Source organism: Bombyx mandarina, chromosome 03 (assembly GCF_030267445.1).
Source record: "Bombyx mandarina strain Sakado chromosome 03, ASM3026744v2".
Lineage (NCBI taxonomy): Eukaryota > Metazoa > Arthropoda > Insecta > Lepidoptera > Bombycidae > Bombyx > Bombyx mandarina.
Genome location: NC_143210.1, coordinates 11,881,572 through 11,903,145, shown reverse-complemented (window position 1 = coordinate 11,903,145; position 21,574 = coordinate 11,881,572). Strand labels below are relative to the sequence as shown.

The following is a 21,574-nucleotide window of genomic DNA, read 5'->3' as shown; positions in this document are numbered from 1 at the left end:
TTAGTGTATAACTTAAAACTGTGTACGCCGCTGTAACAATAAAACTCCTATAGTTTCATATGTGGTGTTAATTACGAGTGATCCAATAACACAATTTTCACGCGAAATAAAGAAGGGGCTATAGAGTCCCTCAGATTCGAGCGCGTGCCACACATACTTTTAAGTCGTCTGCATGAGTTCATAAACGTGCAAATAGAAAGATTGACGGGACGATACAATATTTAATTCAACATCTTCGTTATTAACTTCCCTACAAGTGACCCCTGGGTGGTGCTAAACGGGAGCCGAAAACATAACCGGTGGTAGGACCTAGTCCGACTGGCTGGCGACCACCCTCCAACTAGAGTCCGCCGCCAAATAGCCTAGCTGTGTTCCGGCGTGTGGGTTGGAGAGCCAGTTCTATCCCTCCCCTTTCCCCTTCCTTGTTGGGGGTGAGTCTTGGTGACGCCTGGAACTTGCGGAGCAGACGTGCGTGCGAACTCACGGGGCGTGATTGTTTGACGGGGGTATAGGGAGACCCAGTGAAACGGTACCCGCTGCCGCCCGCCGGTCAGTAGGGGACCTGAACCCGGGTGTCTCTACTAAACTCCGCCCCGGGAAGCTGTCCCGCCAACCGGTGTAAAATCCTGTCGTGCGGTCGTCGTGCCGGAGTCGGAGACCGGAGTGGATCCCGGCGATCGCACGCAGAGTGGACTGGGGGCCCTTCCATGCCCTGCGTCGGTCTCTCACGCAATCCGTGGTCGAGCGCGTACTATGCTCCGCGCTTCATTCAGGTGTTGCCTCGATCTCACCTCCAACATCCTACCTCTCCTAATCCTACTCTCCGAAAATTTAACAACTATGAAGTCGACAAAAAAAAAGAAAAGGGTTTCACAGGCGGTTCCCCATTCCACATTTAATGTGGATTTCAGCAATGTCAGGGGCCTACATAGCAACCTTGACGCCGTACACCACCACCTTGAGACGGCGCAGCCTGCCCTGCTTTTTTTAACGGAGACGCAGATATCTGCTCCGGATGATACCTCATACCTTGAGTACCCCGGCTACGTATTGGAGCACAACTTCCTGCGTAAAGCCGGGGTGTGCGTATTCGTCCGGGCTGATGTCTGTTGTCGCCGTCTTCGGGGCCTCGAACAACGGGACCTGTCCCTCTTGTGGCTGCGCGTAGATCACGGGGGTCGTAGCCGAATCTACGCGTGCCTGTACAGGTCCCACAGCAGTGATGCAGGTTCAGCTCTGTTTGAGCATGTGCAAGAGGGGACTAACCGCGTGCTTGAGCAGTACCCATCTGCGGAGGTGGTGGTTCTTGGAGACTTTAACGCTCACCACCAAGAGTGGTTGGGGTCCAGAACCACTGACCTCCCGGGTCGGACTGCCTACGATTTCGCCTTGGCCTACGGCTTCTCCCAGCTGGTGACACAGCCCACCCGTGTCCCAGATATCGAGGGGCACGAGCCTTCTTTGTTGGACCTTCTGCTGACCACAGATCCGGCCGGATACAGTGTGGTGGTCGACGCTCCGCTTGGATCGTCTGATCACTGCCTTATTCGTGCTGCCGTACCACTCTCTCGTCCTGATCGTCGAACGACGACCGGGTATCGAAGAGTTTGGCGGTATATGTCAGCAGATTGGGATGGATTGCGTGAATTTTACGCATCCTACCCATGGGGGCGGTTCTGCTTTTCCTCTGCTGATCCTGACGTCTGTGCGGACCGTCTTAAAGACGTGGTGCTCCAGGGGATGGAATTGTTTATTCCCTCCTCTGAAGTGCCCGTTGGGGGTCGCAGCAGACCCTGGTATAACAATGCCAGCAGGGATGCTGCACACCTCAAGCGGTCCGCATACGTGGCATGGGATAATGCCAGGAGACGTCGGGATCCTAACATCTCAGGGGAAAGGCGGAAATATAACGCCGCTTCCAGGTCCTACAAGAAGATAATTGCCAAGGCGAAGTCGGAGCACGTTGCTAGAGTTGGCGAGCGATTGAAGAGCTATCCCTCCGGGAGCCGTGCTTTTTGGTCGCTCGCCAAAGCTGCAGAAGGAAACTTTTGCAGGTCTAGTCTCCCACCACTGCGCAAGTCCGATGACAGTCTGGCCCACAGCGCGAAAGAGAAGGCTGACCTTCTGGTCAAACTCTTCGCCTCGAACTCGACTGTGGACGACGGGGGTGCCACACCACCGAACATCCCCCGGTGTGATAGCTCCCTGCCGGATATCTGCTTCACACAGTGTGCAGTCAGGCGGGAGCTCCGACTCCTGGACGTCCATAAGTCGAGTGGGCCAGACGGCATCCCAGCAGTGGTTTTGAAAACGTGCGCCCCTGAGCTGACACCTGCGCTAACGCGTTTGTATCGCCTCTCTTATTGCACTAACAGGGTTCCGTCTTCATGGAAGACCGCCCATGTCCACCCTATCCCCAAGAAGGGTGACCGGTCGGACCCATCGAGCTACAGGCCTATCGCGATAACTTCCTTGCTTTCCAAGGTGATGGAGCGAATTATAAATACACAACTCCTGAAGTATCTTGAAGATCGCCAGCTGATCAGTGACCGACAGTACGGTTTCCGTCACGGTCGCTCAGCTGGCGATCTTCTTGTATACCTTACTCACAGGTGGGCTGAAGCCTTGGAGAGCAAGGGCGAGGCTCTTGCCGTGAGCCTTGATATCGCGAAGGCCTTCGACAGGGTCTGGCATAGGGCACTTCTGTCGAAGTTACCATCTTACGGAATCCCCGAGGGTCTCTGCAAGTGGATCGCTAGCTTTTTGGATGGGCGGAACATCACGGTCGTTGTGGACGGTGATTGTTCTGACACCATGACCATTAACGCTGGCGTTCCACAAGGTTCGGTGCTCTCCCCCACGCTTTTCATCCTGTATATCAATGACATGCTGTCTATTGATGGCATGCATTGCTATGCAGATGATAGCACGGGGGATGCGCGATATATCGGCCATCAGAGTCTCTCTCGGAGCATGGTGCAAGAGAGACGATCAAAACTTGTGTCTGAAGTGGAGAACTCTCTGGGGCAAGTCTCCGAATGGGGTGAATTGAACTTGGTTCAATTCAACCCTATAAAGACACAAGTTTGCGCGTTCACTGCGAAGAAGGACCCCTTTGTCATGGCGCCGCAATTCCAAGGAGTATCCCTGCAACCTTCCGAGAGTATCGGGGTACTTGGGGTCGACATTTCGAGCGATGTCCAGTTTCGGAGTCATTTGGAAGGCAAAGCCAAGTTGGCGTCCAAAATGCTGGGAGTCCTCAACAGAGCGAAGCGGTACTTCACGCCTGGACAAAGACTTTTGCTTTATAAAGCACAAGTCCGGCCTCGCATGGAGTACTGCTCCCATCTCTGGGCCGGGGCTCCCAAATACCAGCTTCTTCCATTTGACTCCATACAGAGGAGGGCCGTTCGGATTGTCGATAATCCCATTCTCTCGGATCGTTTGGAGCCTCTGGGTTTGCGGAGGGACTTCGGTTCCCTCTGTATTTTATACCGTATGTTCCATGGGGAGTGCTCTGAGGAATTGTTCGAGATGATACCAGCATCTCGTTTTTACCATCGCACCGCCCGCCACCGGAGTAGAGTTCATCCATACTACCTGGAGCCACTGCGGTCATCCACAGTGCGTTTCCAGAGATCTTTTTTGCCACGTAACATCCGGCTATGGAATGAGCTCCCCTCCACGGTGTTTCCCGAGCGCTATGACATGTCCTTCTTCAAACGAGGCTTGTGGAGAGTATTAAGCGGTAGGCAGCGGCTTGGCTCTGCCCCTGGCATTGCTGAAGTCCATGGGCGACGGTAACCACCCACCATCAGGTGGGCCGTATGCCCGTCTGCCTACAAAGGCAATAAAAAAAAAAAAAAAAAAAAATAACTCAGTTTAGTTTACTTTTTCGATGTATATATTACTAGGCTGCACTAAAAGTATCGGGAATGGAATATTTCCACTGTTCATGTCATATTAAAATCTTTTTAATTGAAAACTCCTTGGTTTTAAAAATCGAATACCATTTATTTATTTAAAAAAAGATTCTCGGTCTTGTCACGAGGATTTGTCAAACTTTTTTAGTCGTTGAGAAAATGGAATTGACTCGAGAAAATTCAAGAGCGATGATTTATTATGACTTTCGAAGTGGTTTAACACAAAAACAGTGTGTTGACCGGATGATTTCTGCATTTGGTGATGAAACCCCATCCAAAACCACAATTTATCGCTGGTTTGCTGAGTTTCAACGTGGACTTGTCAAGCTCAGTGATGATCGCCGTCAAGGTCGTCCAAAAACTGCAGTCACCCAAGAAAGCGTTGATGCTGTGCGTAAGCTGATTGAGGAAGATCGACATGTGACATACTGCGAAATTTAGGCAACTTTAGACATTGGCATGAGTCAAATACAAATAATCTTGCATGAACAATTAGGTGTAAAAAAGTTGTTTTCCCGATGGATACCGCATTCGCTCTGTGAAGAGCAAAAAGCGGCTCGCGTTACTTGGTGCGTCAGAACTCTCGAAAGATTCCACGCAGGATCCTCAAATGATGTATACAATATTGTATCAGGTGACGAATCCTGGATATACGCGTACGAACCCGAAACAAAAAACCAGTCACGAGTTTGGGTGTTCGAAAATGAGTTAAAGCCAACAAAAATTGTTCGTTCACCGAGTGTTGCAAAAAAAATGGTGGCCACGTTTGTCTCCAAAACCGGCCATGTTACGACTATTCCTCTTGAGGGACAAAGAACGGTTAATGCAGAATGGTATGCTAGCATTTGTTTGCCACAGGTCGTTTCTCAACTCCGTAAAGAGAACTGCAACCGCCGCATCATCCTCCATCACGACAATGCGAGTTCTCACACCGCGCACAGAACAAAAGAGTTTTTAGAGCAAAACATAGAATTATTAGACCATCCGCCGTACAGCCCCGACCTAAGCCCTAATGATTTCTATACTTTCCCTAAAATAAAGAATAAATTGCGTGGACAGAGATTTTCATCACCTGAAGAAGCTGTGGACGCCTACAAAACGGCCATTTTGGAGACCCCAACTTCCGAATGGAATGGTTGCTTCAATGATTGGTTCCATCGTATGGAAAAATGTGTCAAATTTCGCGGAGAATGCTTCGAAAAGCAATAAATACATTTTTAAATAGTAATGTTGTGTCACTTCATTCCCGAAATTTTCAGTGCCGCCCTTGTAAAATCAGAGGAAAACTTAGAATCCCGACAGACAGAAAATGTTGACACATAGGAAATGTTACTGCGAGGCGTTTTTTTCTCAGACCAGTATTACTTTTTTGCTTACTTAAGCTAGTTACCTCGATGGGTTATTCTAGCTTTACCGAACGGGTAAATATTAGGTACAGTGATCGTAATATGCACAGTATTCTCGCCAAAATATATTAATTAATACGTAATATTATAACCAATTTTTACATAATAGGACACTAACACCGAAAATAACTAACGTAGACTTCAGGAATTTACAAACCGCCATGCATAGATAGTTAAAACTTTAATAAAACTGATATGATCTAAAAAAAATCAGTATGGCTTTTTGCTAGTCCGTTGCTGCTGTAAGCTGTTAAATGAATAATGATACGGAGCGGAATGTATTATTGTTGATTTACGATGATAGTTGAGTTAAATTAAATGAAATAAAAAAAAGTGATTACAGTCTTAGTCAAATGAAAGAATCAAGAAAAAGTCAGCGAATTTTTCATTTTCCCACACTTGTTCACCATTAATAAAGGTAGAAGGTAGTAGTAATAAACCCTGAAGAAATTAGATGAATAAAGTGTATAGGTATTTAAACATTCGTGTTCATTATGATTTCACTCCTAGCATTCTTCAAAAACGCATCATCATTAAAATTTATTAGATGATATCCAAAGCCTCGCTACTTGTGGTTCTTCTAGCAATTCGAAACAAGGTGAGATAAATTCTTCTATTCTTTTAAACAAATTATTAATCTAATAAACTATCGAAAACAATTTTGTATGAAAATTAAAAACAAAAAAGTAATAGTTTTCATAAATCATTTTGAATTGGCTGTATGAGTTTGATACTTTGCGTTAGATTTCGTCAACTTCAAAAAGAATGTTAAAGGTTTTACGCGGGAATTTTGAACAGAACTATTGTTTTATTAAATTTTATTACGTAAATTATCACAATATTAACGTAAAGCTAGTTTCTTGAAATTAAGCAGTCCATTTGAGGCATCGCGTATCCAAGTGAGTTCCGAGACACTTTACACTACAATATCTAGCACCACATGGTATACATGTGTAATTCGATGGAAACCCACAAACAGCACAGAAATGTCGCTCGGGAAATCTGAAATTAAGTCGCATTTTATTAAATTTCCCATTATTTAAGATTATAAAGTATTAGAAATCCTTTACAGTTATATAAAGTTTTTCAATCTAACTTTTCAAGACTAATTTCATGATACGCCAAAATATGCTTAGGATTTTATCATTTCTGAGAGACTACACCATTTTCGCGAACGATCTATTTAGTTTTACAATAGTTCAGGCGATAATACATAGTTTATTTTTATTAATTCATACATCAATTTATTGAGATATATTTGAAAAGATTTTAAGTTAACACATCATCGACTATAATATGAACTTCGACAGTTCGAATAATTGTTTCATTATAACAAGAGGATTTGCAGAAGATCAGTTCAAAGAAGAGAAAAAAAAATACCACTCATAACCACAGTTTATAATATTATGTACAAGTATTTCCAAAGCTGCATATTGGCACGAATTTCGTCTTGTACCTACGACCTTACATACATGAATGCCAAAACTAAGTGAATAACAATAACTTAACAAGTGCTTTTACTTAGAAGGTGGCGCTTGTGCGGACAAGTAGTTAGGAGGTTTTGATCTAAAACTTGCATCCTCTTCTACCAGCTGCGCAAACGTTTTCCGAAATCGCATCTTATAATATTCAGCGCTTTTAGACTTCTTCTTCCTAGTTGGTTTCTCATTAGAGTCTGCGAATTTCGGCACCTGTAATAATTTGACCATTTCAATTTCAGTATTTATATTATTATATTTTTTTGATTTATCATAACATCAGCATATCGTAAATCTAGATTCTATCACAAAAATGATTTAATTAAGACAATTTTTGGTCTACTGACTTATGGGCTTTAAATTTAATAAATTTGATGAGTTGAATCAGAATTGACGTCCTGAATAAATAATTAAGAATGAAGCTCCGTAGTTTAACAATGTTACCTTCTTTGACATAACTAAATCTGCATGTGGGTCTTCATGAAAGTTATCTTGTTCTAGGGCCTCAACTGCTTTTCTCGCTCGACGTTTTCTCGCCACATCATCCAAAACCTTTCTTCTCTCGGCATCTTTGACTCTTCCAGATTCGCGTGAGGTCATTTTGATGTAGCAACTATAATCAAGAATATATTAATTGATTCTCTTATCTTTCTTGTATCTTTTGTTTAGTTCATCGAAAAATATATAATATAGTGTAGATTTAAGGCAGGCTGTAGATAACTTTGATAGTACAACAACAATAGGATTTATAATAGAACAATACAACACAACTTTGCAATAGGCCCACTTTCTTTGACGTGCCAATAGATAAATAAGTATGATGAATCTGATTAGACTAATCTTGACTATATCCATTGAGGCTTTGAACAGAGACTGATTTTAATTACCTAATATCTTCAACAGACAATACTAACCATTCTTATTATTCTTAAAATGTTATGTTATTCTTAAATGATCTAACATTGTGCAAACCAATACAAACACAGATCACATAAAAATAGAATACACAGTTAATTATGTAAATGTTTTTAAATTTAAATTTATTTTATAACACTAATTTATATTTGCACTGATTAGTAGTCTTCTTCTGTATTTTATGCTAAAACATTTTCCGGCAGCCTTGTTTTCTGAGTTAACATTAATTTACACATGTCTTAATCATAATTAAAGGACATCCTTAATATATTTTTATAATAGTTAATTATAGAACAACTAGTTTTTGTGTAATTAACTTACGTTCATAATATTAGCTCCATCTGTACAATACAATAAATAAATCTATTGTAAAAAAAGCATTGGGTGCTTTAGGTATTATCAAATTCCACTCATATCACTGTCAATAAAATATTTCGAACTATTGACACCACGCACCCCACGCTTTTATATAAATAATTTTTTAAAAATTTTTTTTGTTGAAGTTTTTATAAAAGCGTGTTGTTTAGTCTTTTTTTAAATATTATTTAATATAAATATTTTTTATTTACAAATAGGATAAATAGGTTAAATAAGAAGTAAAACTATAAAAATTGAAAATCGAATCATATGTACATAAACCTAATAATATTATGTAAGTAAAATTTCGCGATTTGCGCACAAATGCGGATCTCTATCACCATATATTATACAAATATGTTTGAATATTTACCTCGTAATTTATAATCCTTTATCGTGCACGGGTATGCTGAGCTGGTCCATTAAATCGTCAACGCGAGCTTGTAGAGTCTCCACAATATCAGCTGATATGAACAAGTGTGTTTCATCCAGGTCTTGAAGAATAAACTTTCTACCGAGTGCAAGAGTTTCATCCAAGTGTAGTAAGAATTGTTTCATTGCCGGATCACTGAAAATGTCCAAGAAACGAGGTCTTAGTGCTGATGAAAAGAAGACCAGAATGCTTGAAATATTCCATCAAAGTCAAGATTTTTTTCAATTAAAGGTAACCTCATTAAATTACAACTTCATACATAGCTTACGATGTCACTCTGCTCTAAACGATAAGATGCCAGGTGTACACCAATGTTTAAACCCAGCGGTTAGGTGCCAATTTTAGTAATGAACTTTGTAATTAAACATGTTTATAAATGACTTTCACAATTAATAATTAATGAAATCTGATAATACTGATGGGTGGCACATACATTGTGATGTCTGTTGACTCCAGTAACCTAATCACATACACCAGGGGTGGGTATTAAGCTCTTCCACTCAAGTAAGCAATAAAATATATCTCTTGTTTAGGATAAATGAGACAGTGTGAAATAGTGTCTGGAGTTTCTTACTTACTAGCAATGCAAGGTCGTTTTTTAATTAATTGAGAGCAAAGTAATAATAAATGAAGTTTTCACGAACGTTTACTCATCATTTGACTTACTTGGTAGGAGTCCAATTTCTTATTTGTTGGTGATCATGTTATTTGAGTCACCAGATAGTCAATAATTAGTTCAAAAGAAAATGTTTAGACAGCACATAAAACAGAAGTGGCCATAACAAAATCTATTAAGATAATATTTTATATTTTAACTTTTACAGGAACTAGAAAAAATAGCACCAAAAGAAAAGGGTATTACAATGCAATCAGTTAAAGAAGTGATTCAGAGTCTAATTGATGATCACCTGGTTGATTCTGAAAAAATTGGGACTTCAGTGTACTTTTGGTCTTTCCCAAGGTACTATGTTAAACAACTAACTAAATAACTGGGAACAGAACAGTACATTATCATCTGGCGTCAAATCTGGCCTATTTCTGCCATTAAGCAGTTATTTATTTCGGTTTGAAGGGTGTTGGGTCATCATGCTGTTACAACGGAGACCTTAGAAATCTTGTCTCAAAGCAGGTGGCAGCATTTATGTTGTAATGTCTATGGGCTTCGGTTACCATGTAAAACCAGGTGGACTCATGTAAGCAATAAAGCTGAATGAATAAATTTTTGCCCAATATGGGAATTGAATCCACATCTTTCGGCAGTCAGGGGTGCCAACTTTTGCACCACCGAGTCAGTCATTGACTAAGACTAGTTTAATTATTTTGAATAATAAAATTTACATGGACTTTACACACTGATGCTATGAGAAATTAGAGTAAACAATTGTGCTTTTTAAAAATTTATGACTGCAAAATTATTTTTCAAATCAAGCAAGCTGTGGTAATGCCATGCAAACATTCAATAAATTACTTGTAGCAAAGCAAAAAGTACCAAGAAGAGGAAGCTACAAGAACTCCAGAATGAATTTGATGAATGTACGAAGAAGTTAAAGAAAACTGAGGAAGTCCTTATAGCAGAATCGGTCAGAATATTTATAGCTTTTTACTTAGTATAGTATAGTCTATAGAGTTATAATGAAACTTAATTCTATTCTATATTTATCAGAGACTGATATATTTATTAATTGACTTTAATATTAGAAAGGCAGAGAGATATCTGAAGAAAGAATAAAAATATTATCATCTTTAGAAGATCTTCAAAAGCAAGAGGTTTCATATAAGAGAGAATTACAAAAATACAGAGAATCTGATCCTGAATATATTGCACAACTGAGACGTGAAATAACTGTAAATCCAATTTTTATATTAATGTAGATGAGATGATGTCTTAAGGTCTATATTCCATTCAAGCTCATATTAGCGCCCCACTGTGAGTGCAATAGATAAGGCCAATGTCCCAAGTTTAAGGATCTAGTAATTGATGAATCAGTTCATGGCCTTTCTATAGTAGTATAGTATTTAGTGTTTCTGAAGTGTTAAGTAAGTTACTGAAGTTGATAGGTATCACAATGTGACTTCTGCTACCCACTTTAATATTGCACACATTAGATCAGTTACCATTATATTTCATAAAGGCCAAGTGAACTGATCAAACTGGAATGTGTATATTTTTTTTGGCAGATGTAGGCAGAATGACAAAACTGTATGAGCTTACAACTGGTAATGACTTTTAAGTCTAACATGTCTATTTCATGCTAGAAAATATATATTTTATTATTTGGTGGGTAATATTACTCAATATAACTTATCAATATATTAATTAAGCATTGTATTCATTATTTAAAAATAAGGAAAATAAAGTACATTTAAAAAAGACTATGTTTTGATAAATAGCTTTCTGTAGGTGGTAGTATGTATAACCAAAAGCATAACTATAATATTATCAAATAATAATATTGGATTAAAAATGTTTCATTTTGTAGGAATTGAAAACAGCCAGCAACAGATGGACAGAAAATGTATATATATTGAAATCTTATATAAAAAATAGTTTTCAAATAGATATTGATGCACTAGAAGAAAATTTTAACATACCTAAAGATATGGATTACATTGAATGAAGATTTATATACAAGGCATTCCTCATAACCTAGGCCCAGAACATTAAATTTAAGTATGGGAAAAACCAAAGAAGAAATTGTTTGGCATGTTAATATATTGTACGTAGTAAATTGATTAACTGATGTAATTTAAAATACAAATCATTAAAGCACATTGTAACGATTTTAACTTTATCTGTAAGTTTGCGTAAAAGTAATATTTGTGGGAAATAAAAATAATAAATACCATTCAACGAGGACACCTTTCATTACATTCACCATGGTTCATTGTTTTAGAACTTGTCACTTTATGTATTAATTAATTGTAAATAAAGTATGTAGGTACCGTACCTATTTACTCCCAACTTTCAGTAGATACCATAGATTATACAGAATGCTATTACTATTATAAACTATTATTCATAGACTATACACTTAATATCTATTATTTATGGGTAAGTTTAGAGGCTCATTACACTTTGCTAAATTTAGTCGGTGTAATAGTATTCAGTAAGTTAGCCTACTAAATTCAGTAGCAAGGATGGTTTCTGACTGACTAAATCATTTAGAAGCCTAATTAGAAACGCATTTAGGAAGGTGTAATCGCATTTAGTTACTTAATGATTTCAGTCGTCCCATAGCTCTCCGTGCGTAAGGACGGCTTAGTTTGTTTTTTACTTCCGAATAAAAAGTATTTATTTCGGTCACCTTTATTTAATGTGCCAAACATTTATAAATAGCCCAACTTGTTTCAGGGATAATTTTTGTCAGCAGGGCGTGGGATATTATAAAGAACTAAAAATTAAATCTTGATACGAATTTCCTGTTGCAAGAAATCTTAATGTTACAACCAATCTTTCTTTTGGACTTATACTATCGTAGGATTAGATATGTTATAGTTATATAATATAGATATATAATAGACTATAGTAGTATCGTAGGATAGTATCTTGCTTTTGAAAAAAATGGTGTCACAAGGCTTAATATTTGGTCAAACGATCTCGAATCCATTCGTAGATCATTTCTGAAGTCTGCTGGTTCTAAATCACTCATAATGTTCATATTTGCTAACTTTCCGCGCAGTAATATATATTTCTTCGCCCCTACTCTTCATTTTCAATGATATTTCAATTGAGCTGACAGCGAGGGCTACGCCTAGATCAATTTTTTGTTGTTTAGATAATACTGGGGCCATTCAGACACACACGACATGTCCTACTTCGTCGCGTTTATACTGACAATTGATTCAGTAACTGAAGTTAAGAACAGTGTAATCAGAAGCTTCCAACTTGCTTCTAAATTTGCTTTTGAATTCAGTCGACTAAATTTAGCCAAGTGTAATAAGCCTTTAAGACGTAAGTGTAAGCTTTTTTTTAAGGGATTTTATGACCTGGTAACTAAGACTTTTAAGTCATGTCTTATTTTAATATAAATGCTTATTTCGATGAAAAATGATAATATGGAGTGAAATGAAGATGATTAATTTGAGACATTAATCAACTGGGATGAAATTAAATGAAATAACGACATTGCGTAGGCATTGGGATGTAGTCCAGGAAGGTGGGAACCCACTAAGTTGTGACACGCCACAACAAGCAGATCGTAGTGAGCTTTTTGTCTTGAGAAAGATAGCTAGTGAAGTTTTCGTTCGCAAAAACAAATCAAACACGAATTGTGCGTTTTCGACTCAAGGTCGCGACTACAGCGACAACGTTTTGAGAAAAATAAGGTCGCGTTGACAGCGACAATTTTTAACAGCACGTCCGTACTTGATGGCGTTGCGAGCGGAATTGAATGGGATCCACCGGATCCACTCTTGGTGCTGTTAGGCTCTTTAAGCACCGTTCCCAGTCCTCGTTTAACTCGTCGATTAAAATGAAGAGTTCGCTCAGCGAACTAACCCATACTCACAACCCACTGAGTTTCTCGCCGGATCTTCTCAGTGTGTCGCGATTCCAATCGGTGGTAGATTCTGCGAAGCATTACACTTGCTGAGACTAGTGTTAGCAAATTCTCTCAGATTGGGCCCATGTGCCTAGGTACCTGTTCGTGCGTGACTTAAAGAGGTAGCTCCTTAAGTTATTAGTGAATAGAACAAAATCACGTAATAACAGATGCTGTATTTTTTAAAGTTTCAAATAAGAACTTGCAGTGATTGATAGGGGTTGATTTTTAGACTTCGTCGATCTCCACATTCACTTGTCGTTTATGTCCACCACTTTGAGGCCCCCTAGATTCCGGTAACCAATTAAAACCAGTCGCTCCATGATGTCGTTCAACCACCTATGGATTAAAAAAACAAATGCCGGAGAAAAAAAGAAAAAACAGAAAAGTATTGTCCAGCGAATTAGCACCATTTCTCTTTCTCCGTGTAAGCGTTCTCATAAATTTAAAGGTTGATAAACCACGAGTTTGCGTTTAATTTGGTTTTTTATATATTTTGTAATATTATTATATTGTTTCCATTTTAATAATTTCAAATCTTCAGTTTTTCGCAGGACACATAATAAATAATAATTTCTGATAAAACAAAAAACAAATCTACTAGAACAATTTTTATTAAAAAAATACTAATTCATACGTTGTACATATACATTACATTAATTTACAACTATGAGTAGCACCAGATTATTTACTTATTCTTACACCTATAGTCGTCTATTTATATTTATATACTAGTGGTCCCCCGGTAGTCGAAATTCGACTATAATTAATTGAAATGTTATGTTTGTACACTAATAAACTTCTTTATTCACAGATTTCGCCCAGACTATATTCAAGACAAACAATATTGCTCTATTCACAATTTGATCAACAGTGTGCTTAGTGCGAGTTTTTTAACGTTCTCGATAGCTAGCTCAAATTTGTATGGAACTAGATGATGACCGAGCTTTGCTCGTTTTTTTTTTTTTATTACTCCATCTTGTTTTGTCTTTAAGGCGGTTAGTTGCCCTCAATTAAGAAAAATAGTATTATTATTCGCTAATAGATGACGGGAAGAGTTGATTATTGAAAACACGAATAAAACAACATTTTCTGAAAATAAATCGTAGCTAGATCGATTTATCGCCCCCGAAATCGAAATCGAACCGAGCCGAAGGTATAAGATATTAATATAATAAGATAGGTTCGTTTGCCTACGTTTGCCGCTAGGGGCGCCGTTCCAACTGCATACAAAAGTGGATTAACTTTTACGCTATGTATCGAGAAGGTTAAAAAACTCGCACTAAGCACACAGACTGAAAAGTTTGACATTATACAAATAGTATGCATGCGTGTGTGAAGTATCAAATATGTTAGTGTGTGTAATGTTTTTTTTTCTTGATTTAATGTATGTATTGTTTATGCATATTTTTAAAAAAATATTAACATTCCGCACTCCTTCTCTATATTCTCTATGTGGGAAATTTCATACTCCTCCATCCGTGCCATTTTCGTAAAAAGGGGTACAAAGTTGTTGCTTCACGTATTAATAGATTAATCTTAGGCACTATCGAATTATAAAAATGAATACGTACAAATTGATTTGTATTTTGGTACCTAATTGGTTTGTATTAATCCACTGATGCTTGCAGTGGTTTATTTATCTCGGGCGACCTATGGTTGATGTCGGTACAATAATTTTAATCTTACTCTTAAGAGATCGAAAGAGCGGAGAGAGATGCTTGTCTGCAGTTTGCATGGTATGAAAAGTATGGGTAATGTTCAGTTTATATACTTGTTATTGAATATACAGTAAGTACTCCTTATTCGCGCTTCCTTCATTCTCGTTTTCACTATTCGCGGATATACAATAAATAAACAATCTTATTGTTTTAATTTGAGTTTGTTATAATAATATTGTAATTAATTTATATAAGAGTAATTATTTCTAATTCATAAACATTTTTTGTTTTTGTGTTATTTTACAGTACCTATCTTACAATTTGATTACATACAATACATATAATAATACTAGCTGACCCGGCAGAGTTCGTAGTGCCTCAATCGATAAACAAAAGACCTAAACTTTAATTCCGAGCATTTTCATATTTATCTACCTTTTAAACCTTCTCTGGACTTCCACAAATAATTATCGGTAGTGCCGTTCTCGAGTTTTAGCGAGACTAACGAACAGCAATTAATTTCTAAATATATAGATAGCCATTACGCTTTTCTTTTTATTTAGATAAAGCAGTTTACTACATAAACTAATTGCAATTTACTGTCCTCCCTATCAACCTCTCCGACTAATCTATAGCCTGAGCTCGGTAAGTTATGTTTAAGAGTGACCCTGGATAGATCCATGACCTACCGACTTCCGGTTAGTTCAGACACTGATCACGCTGCCTTGGTCCTCAATAGGCTCTACCAAATAATGAGTAAACGGATTTACCCGTTCCTTCATAGTGAGGTGGTATTTTACCAAACTTGCATAAATCCCCTAATGACTCAAGGGAGTGATATGTGACATTTAGTCCACTACATCGGCCCGCACAGGTTCTCGTGATATCTTCTTATAGGGTTGCGATTGTAGATGTATACACTAGCGAAACAACTACTATAAGGCTCTCAGGTAGTTTTTTTCATTATTTTTATTGCTTTCATGGGTGGACGAGCTCACAGCCTACCTGGTGTTAAGAAGGTTATTGAAGCCCATAGACATCTACAACGTAAATGCGCCACCCACCTTGAGATATCAGTTGTAAGGTCTCAGTATAGTTACAACGGCTGCCCCGCTCTTCAAACCGAAACGAATTACTGCTTCACGGCAGAAATAGGCAGGGTGGTACCTACCCGCGCGAACTCACAAGAGGTCCCACCACCAGTATCACAAGAGGTCCTAACACCAGTAGCAAATTCCACATTTTCTGGCTGACCCGTGCTTGCTCACCCGTCGCAGTTAAACTAAGAAGATCTTCGGGTTCAAAGCAATCTTCTTCCTTCAGCAAAAAAAAAAACGATTTGCAATAAATTTGAGAAATCTCAAATGCTTCCATGTGTAATATTTTCTTCATTTTTGCCATTTATGTACTTTGTAATAGGCACCTGTGGTCATGATTTCGCCTCGCCTGCCCTTCTTAGATATTGGTTAAATTAATGCCGTTAAAACGAAGAATATCGCATTTAACAGCATTGTCTTGAACTAAGTTGGTGTTTCATTTAGAAGAGAATTCACGGACTTTTTTCTCCCAAATGTCATGTGCAGTTTCTTCGAACGTGTTTCTTGTAGAGAAAATACGCCTGCTTTGTTCGGAATCTAATAAATCTTTCATTATTAAAAAGAAAGGAAATCTACACATATCGATAGCGTGATGTGCCGCAGTTCGGCCGCATACGTCTTGCGCCGATAACAAGTTCCATCGTTGTTGTCGATTTAGTCTCTTTAAATATTTCATACAGAAATCAACGGTTTCTGGTTCCATGGTAATAAAGGCACATATGCTATTTATAGGCGGGTAGGGCTTTAAAAATAATTCGGCCACATCTTCATCACGTAAATTATGTAACAATGCCTCTAAAGTTTTTGTGTGTTCAAAATTATCTTTACATTTATAAAGTGTGATTATGAAAGGATTGTTTGGAGAATCTTCGCAATCAAACAATTTAATAACTTTACTTTCATCAAATTCGTGTACAGAGTCCTTAATTTCTTTAATCACATCCAGATATCCCTTTTCAGCTGCTGCACACAATATACATTTCCAGGAGTTACGATGAGTTACGATCTTTATTAACGCGTCTACGTTATTTTTTATTGCTTTCAATATGAATACTATAATATTTTTCAAAGATTCTTCAATCGCTATGTATAATGCATTGTCATTATACATCGATTTCAATGATAAAAGTTCGCAAATTTGTTCATTATAATATAAGTAAGAATTACTGGATTCAGTGTCGTTATAAAGTTTACTATCCATAAAGTTTCTGATACCTTGGTACTCCGTTTCCACGAAAACAACGTCCATTAGGAATTTCAAAATTGATTCCGAACATGTTTTTGATTTTAATTTGAGGCACAAAAACTCTGCTGCAAAATATTCGACAAAGCTATAATGTACGAATTTTGGTTTACCGTCCACTATTTCATCGACGATACCGTGTTTCTCATCACTAGATTCAATGTCAATGGCGAATTTTTTAAATAATAATTCTTCTTGATCAGTGAGAAATGTTATGGACGTTTGCCTGAAAATAACAACTGCAGCAGATATTTGGTGCATTTTTATAAACATTGAATAATCTATATTCTTCAAATTTTTTAAGACTGAATCATGGGGATCGATCCAAGGCCTCTTTTGACCATACATGATTTCATTAAATTTAACATCTATGAATTTATTGTATAGTTTTGTCAAATCTAACGTATCAACAATGTCCTTTATGTTATTTACAGTTGGGCATGTTTCGATTACTTTTCTGAAATCCTTCTTCAATGAATCCTCGTAAATTTTAGCGATCATGCTGATATGTAATGGTATACTGGTGAATTTATTATTGCGTATGTTGTCCATTATTTTATGAGAAATTTCATTTTGAAACTGTTCAACATAACCTTCTAAATGTTTGAAATTTTTTAAATCAATTGGATCTATATCAAAAGATCTCGAAAAATATTGTTTCAAAAATTTCAATTGTACAGTATCTGACCATTCATACAGCATATGAGAAAATAAACATAGCGTATCTTCTAATTTATTTAATACATTGTTGTAATTTCTAGTAGTGATCCATAAATGAGATATTTTTGTTGTATTAAGAATTTTTATTAGGCTTATGAGTGTAGTTAAATAGGTTGGACAAATTTCATCACATCCATCTAGTAGAACTGAAAGTTTTCCGTCATTGTAGAATTGATTGAAAATCAGCAACTCTAAAAGAGCAAGCTCATTTTTTTTATTTTCATTTTGGAATTTCAATAATACTTTGCCGCCATTCAGGTCTAGTTTTAAATTAGTATCTAAATTCGATCCTTTGCTATTGGTATGAATGTCTGATTGATCAAGAGACCAGTGAGTCGAAAATATGTTAAACAAAAAAATCAAAACTTCTTCTAAGCTTAGTTCTGAATTTTCCCATGCATCAAATTTTGTTTTGTAATCGTACAATACAATATTTAGTATCAGTTCATTCTCATATTTAGCCTTTGTGGCCATGCTAAGATGTTCGAGTAGTGTAGATTTTCCCATTCCTGGTTCAGCAGCAATTATCTTTACTCTTTCATTTGAATCTTTTAAATTATTTATTTCTGAGGAGTCATTCTGTGGTTTTAGTCTCTCAATAATATTGAATAATTTATTCAGTTTTCCATAACTCTTTTCCCAAATATGATCCTTCTCATTTTTAACAAAGACGTGAATATTACAATTTGTGTATTGTTTATAAGTAGTATCATTCGAGCCTTCTTTGGAGGAGACAAACACCAAGTTATCTTTTTCACTATCAATTTCTTTTAAATTGTCAACATCTTTTGTCATATCAATTATATTAAAATTATTCAAAGTTTTTTTGGTATCTAATTTAATACAACGATTTATTTGAGCAGTTTGGTAGCAATTAATAACCGGAAGGTAATTTTTATAGGAGATCTTTTCACCAACATCAATAATTTCTTTATTTAATATTTTTTTAAGAATGCCAACGCTTATAAAATCTATGTTCTTCCCTAAAAGTTTTTCTAATGGTATTTGTTGTCCTTGAAAGCATATGTTTGTATCCTGCGAAATTTCTTCATATGACTCAATATCACTCATTTGATTTCTGTTGTCTTCAGTTTCAACAAAATCAGCACAGGGTCTTGAGAAATGTGAATCGAAATTTGATATTACAATTACTTTACCTTTGAATTTTGTCAAAAGTTGTTCAATTCCTTGCAAAATTTGTTCATTTCCTGTTTTTTTGATGACACATATCAACAAGTCTAAGTTTGATTCTGTGACATTTTCTACTATGCATTTATAATAATTTTCTGTCATTAGGTAAATCAGGTCTAGGAAAATGTAGGATCCACTATGATTTTCTTTTAGGTATTGAAGTAATTTGATACTGGTAAATGATGTGGAATTGGTCGATATAAAGTAATTTTTTGTAAAGTCTATATATTTTAAAGAATTTATTGCATTGCTATTGAACTTAATAGAGTACTTTTCAAGGGAATTTACATATAAGTAGTTAGCCAATGACATTAGAGGGTTTTCAAGAATAGATGTTTTACATTTTTCCAAAAGCTTATTAGTTTTGGATTTAGTATAATAAGGCATACGATTTAATCTTCTCCACCACTTCTGGATTCTGTGGTGAAAATTTTGAAACAATATATCTATTTTAATTCGAAAATACTCATTGTTATCTGTATATAAATCCTTTAATTCATATTTCACTAATCTATTTAGATCTGTATCTTGAGCTTGATGACAATAGAATGTTAACTTATCTAAATAAGTTTTAACAAATTTTACATCATGTGCATGATGCATCATTGAAAATTTTGGGAAATAACGTACATCAATGTCAAATCGGTATTTTGAAAAATCAAAATTTCTACCTTTTGCCTTTTTGAGTTCCTTCAAAATTTTTCTTGCTGTGATGGGTAGGTTTTCATTGTTGATTTTAAGCATATTTGTGGCTGTGTCCAATATTAAAAGATTTCCAACAAGACCACCAATTCTAGATGGTTTCATATCACTATGTTTTATATCTTTACAAGAACCAATTTTACTGTCATCTAAATATACAACATATGTAGAATGATCAGCTAAATCTAACAAGTTAAGTATTTGCTTACAAATGTGTTCGATTTCTCCATCTTTATTGTCTGCAATAAAAATATCAAGATTACCAAATTGTTTCGGTAATTTATTAGGTTTAGTTTTTAATAAAGAAATTTTCTTTGATACACTTAGTTGTTTTGCTGTTACAGAATTCAGCATAACATCTCTTATTATCTTAATAAAATAATCATCAGACGTAAAGAAGCTCTCACGAAATTTAAATGTTGTGTATGATTCATCAGTGTCAGATATCTCTATGACATTTTCTTTTAGATAAACATGGTAAGCTGCAATCAGATTATTGGTCATCATATTCACATAATTATCTTCTAAAATAAAATTCATAAAGGTCTCAGCTAGTGACTGTGCACGATATCTTCTATAGGTTTCCACTAAAATGTCTATAAGATTTATGAAATTGTCATAATTAATCTTGATAGCTTTTCCACTATCAGTTGTTTTTAAAAGAGGATTTTCAAAAACTTCTTTTACATTGTTACTTTTGAAATTTTCATGATAACAAGTATAGATGATAAAATTACAATCTGAATCTTCAAAACGTGCTCTGAAAACAGGATTCTCGCTTTCAGGATCAAATTTGTTAACTATTATAAAGTAACTTTTTAAATATAACAGTACGCTGAAGATGTGGTTCTCTTTTTTTACATTTGTTTCATTAATTTTATCTTTCTGTTTATTTATCTTTACATTATCTTTATGTTTTGTTTGGATTAAGAGCAGTGTAGGTTTTAACTTCTTAGCTATGTTAGGATAGTCAAATCTGATTATTATATCATCCAATGCTCCGATGGAACCCAAGTTGGAGCCTAAGTAAAATTCTGAATTTTTTTCTTTAAGCGCTCGCAGCAATGTAAGGCATATTAGTTTGGTTTCATACAATTGCCCTCCAATGGCAGCAGAATCGCTATTCTTTTCGTACTGGTATTCGTCACCAGAGCTGTCACTTGATGACTCATATTTCGTCAAATTGTTGAAAATAGTTTCATCCCCCGTGGACTTTCCCTCTGTTATCTCTTTATTGTTGTTTTCCATGTTTTAATTTCACGTACTTAAACTGGTAACTCAGGGTCTATGCCAGCTTAATCGAGCGAGTAGGTGAGCTCACGGGGCTCAAATCTGACGAATTTGCTTGCCTAGTAAGAGAAGATCCGGCGAGAAACTCAGTGGCCGTATCCTAGGGTTTATTTAACACAAGTATCACTTTAAAACTTTAAGTGCATTTAATCTATAATTGAAACGCTGTGACGTTTTTGATTTCATTTTATTGTAACAAATGCTCATTTTATCAATTTTACGATTACACTATCAATTTATCACATGTAAACATTACCGTACTTTTTTTAAATGGATTTTATGTCCTGGGAACTAAAACCTTTAGGTCATGTCTGATTTTAATGTATATTCTTATTTTTATGAAAAATGATAATGCGGAGTGAAATGAAATGAGATGAGATATATAATCATAACAATATGATAAATAAAATAAATATAATAAATATATGATGAAATATTATAATCTCAGTAAAATGGTGGTCATTTACTGAGATTTTTTCAGTGGACTTTTTTGAGGATCCCGAGAAGTTAGGTTCAGCGTCTTTGTTTCATTTTGCTACATTTGTGCACTTTCACAGATATTAAATAGTTAATAAGCCACCGTTATTACACATCTAAACCTGAAGAAACACTAAAAA

General features: G+C 36.4%; 4 protein-coding genes across 5 annotated transcripts; 1 reads left to right on the top strand and 3 right to left on the bottom strand.

Annotated features, from left to right (window-relative positions):
- Window positions 1-6,130: 6,130 nt before the first annotated feature.
- LOC114242415 (zinc finger HIT domain-containing protein 1) lies at window positions 6,131-7,407 on the bottom strand. Its single transcript, XM_028173557.2, has 3 exons — window positions 7,252-7,407; window positions 6,851-7,020; window positions 6,131-6,331 (listed from the first exon to the last, which is right to left on the bottom strand). Exons 1-3 carry the CDS (start codon window positions 7,405-7,407, stop codon window positions 6,196-6,198), a joined length of 462 nt encoding a protein of 153 aa, XP_028029358.1. The 3' UTR covers window positions 6,131-6,195.
- Window positions 7,408-8,460: 1,053 nt separating this feature from the next.
- Window positions 8,461-11,513, bottom strand: Tfb5 (transcription factor B5). The gene is made up of 2 exons (XM_028173558.2): window positions 11,357-11,513; window positions 8,461-8,647 (listed from the first exon to the last, which is right to left on the bottom strand). The coding sequence occupies exons 1-2, from the start codon at window positions 11,389-11,391 to the stop codon at window positions 8,461-8,463; spliced, it is 222 nt and encodes a 73-aa protein (XP_028029359.1). The 5' UTR covers window positions 11,392-11,513.
- LOC114242417 (meiotic nuclear division protein 1 homolog) lies at window positions 8,614-11,329 on the top strand. 2 transcript variants are annotated; one of them, XM_028173559.2, is made up of 5 exons: window positions 8,614-8,743; window positions 9,337-9,473; window positions 9,987-10,092; window positions 10,211-10,357; window positions 10,993-11,329. In XM_028173559.2, the coding sequence occupies exons 1-5, from the start codon at window positions 8,654-8,656 to the stop codon at window positions 11,128-11,130; spliced, it is 618 nt and encodes a 205-aa protein (XP_028029360.2). In that variant the 5' UTR covers window positions 8,614-8,653; the 3' UTR covers window positions 11,131-11,329. The 2 variants fall into 2 exon arrangements, with proteins under 2 accessions (XP_028029360.2, XP_089593907.1); XM_089737781.1 differs by lacking the exon at window positions 10,211-10,357.
- A 2,138-nt stretch (window positions 11,514-13,651) lies between the features above and the next one.
- Window positions 13,652-21,217, bottom strand: LOC149503314 (uncharacterized). Its single transcript, XM_089737622.1, has 2 exons — window positions 19,637-21,217; window positions 13,652-16,031 (listed from the first exon to the last, which is right to left on the bottom strand). The coding sequence occupies exons 1-2, from the start codon at window positions 20,913-20,915 to the stop codon at window positions 16,015-16,017; spliced, it is 1,296 nt and encodes a 431-aa protein (XP_089593748.1). The 5' UTR covers window positions 20,916-21,217; the 3' UTR covers window positions 13,652-16,014.
- Between the last annotated feature and the right edge of the window lie 357 nt (window positions 21,218-21,574).

What these genes read in the sequence shown, in the direction of transcription:
- LOC114242417 (XM_028173559.2), top strand. Translation starts at nt 8,654, where the DNA reads ATGTCCAAGAAACGAGGTCTTAGTGCTGATGAAAAGAAGACCAGAATG. An exon ending in TACTTTTGGTCTTTCCCAAG is followed by an intron (nt 9,474 to 9,986) that starts GTACTATGTTAA and finishes AATTACTTGTAG; the next exon opens with CAAAGCAAAAAGTACCAAGA. An exon ending in AACTGAGACGTGAAATAACT is followed by an intron (nt 10,358 to 10,992) that starts GTAAATCCAATT and finishes TTCATTTTGTAG; the next exon opens with GAATTGAAAACAGCCAGCAA.
- LOC149503314 (XM_089737622.1), bottom strand. Translation starts at nt 20,915, where the DNA reads ATGGAAAACAACAATAAAGAGATAACAGAGGGAAAGTCCACGGGGGAT.
- Tfb5 (XM_028173558.2), bottom strand. Translation starts at nt 11,391, where the DNA reads ATGGTGAATGTAATGAAAGGTGTCCTCGTTGAATG. An exon ending in AAAGGTGTCCTCGTTGAATG is followed by an intron (nt 8,648 to 11,356) that starts GTATTTATTATT and finishes GGACATTTTCAG; the next exon opens with TGATCCGGCAATGAAACAAT.
- LOC114242415 (XM_028173557.2), bottom strand. Translation starts at nt 7,407, where the DNA reads ATGACCTCACGCGAATCTGGAAGAGTCAAAGATGCCGAGAGAAGAAAG. An exon ending in ATTTAGTTATGTCAAAGAAG is followed by an intron (nt 7,021 to 7,251) that starts GTAACATTGTTA and finishes AAATTATTACAG; the next exon opens with GTGCCGAAATTCGCAGACTC. An exon ending in GCACAAGCGCCACCTTCTAA is followed by an intron (nt 6,332 to 6,850) that starts GTAAAAGCACTT and finishes ACTTAATTTCAG; the next exon opens with ATTTCCCGAGCGACATTTCT.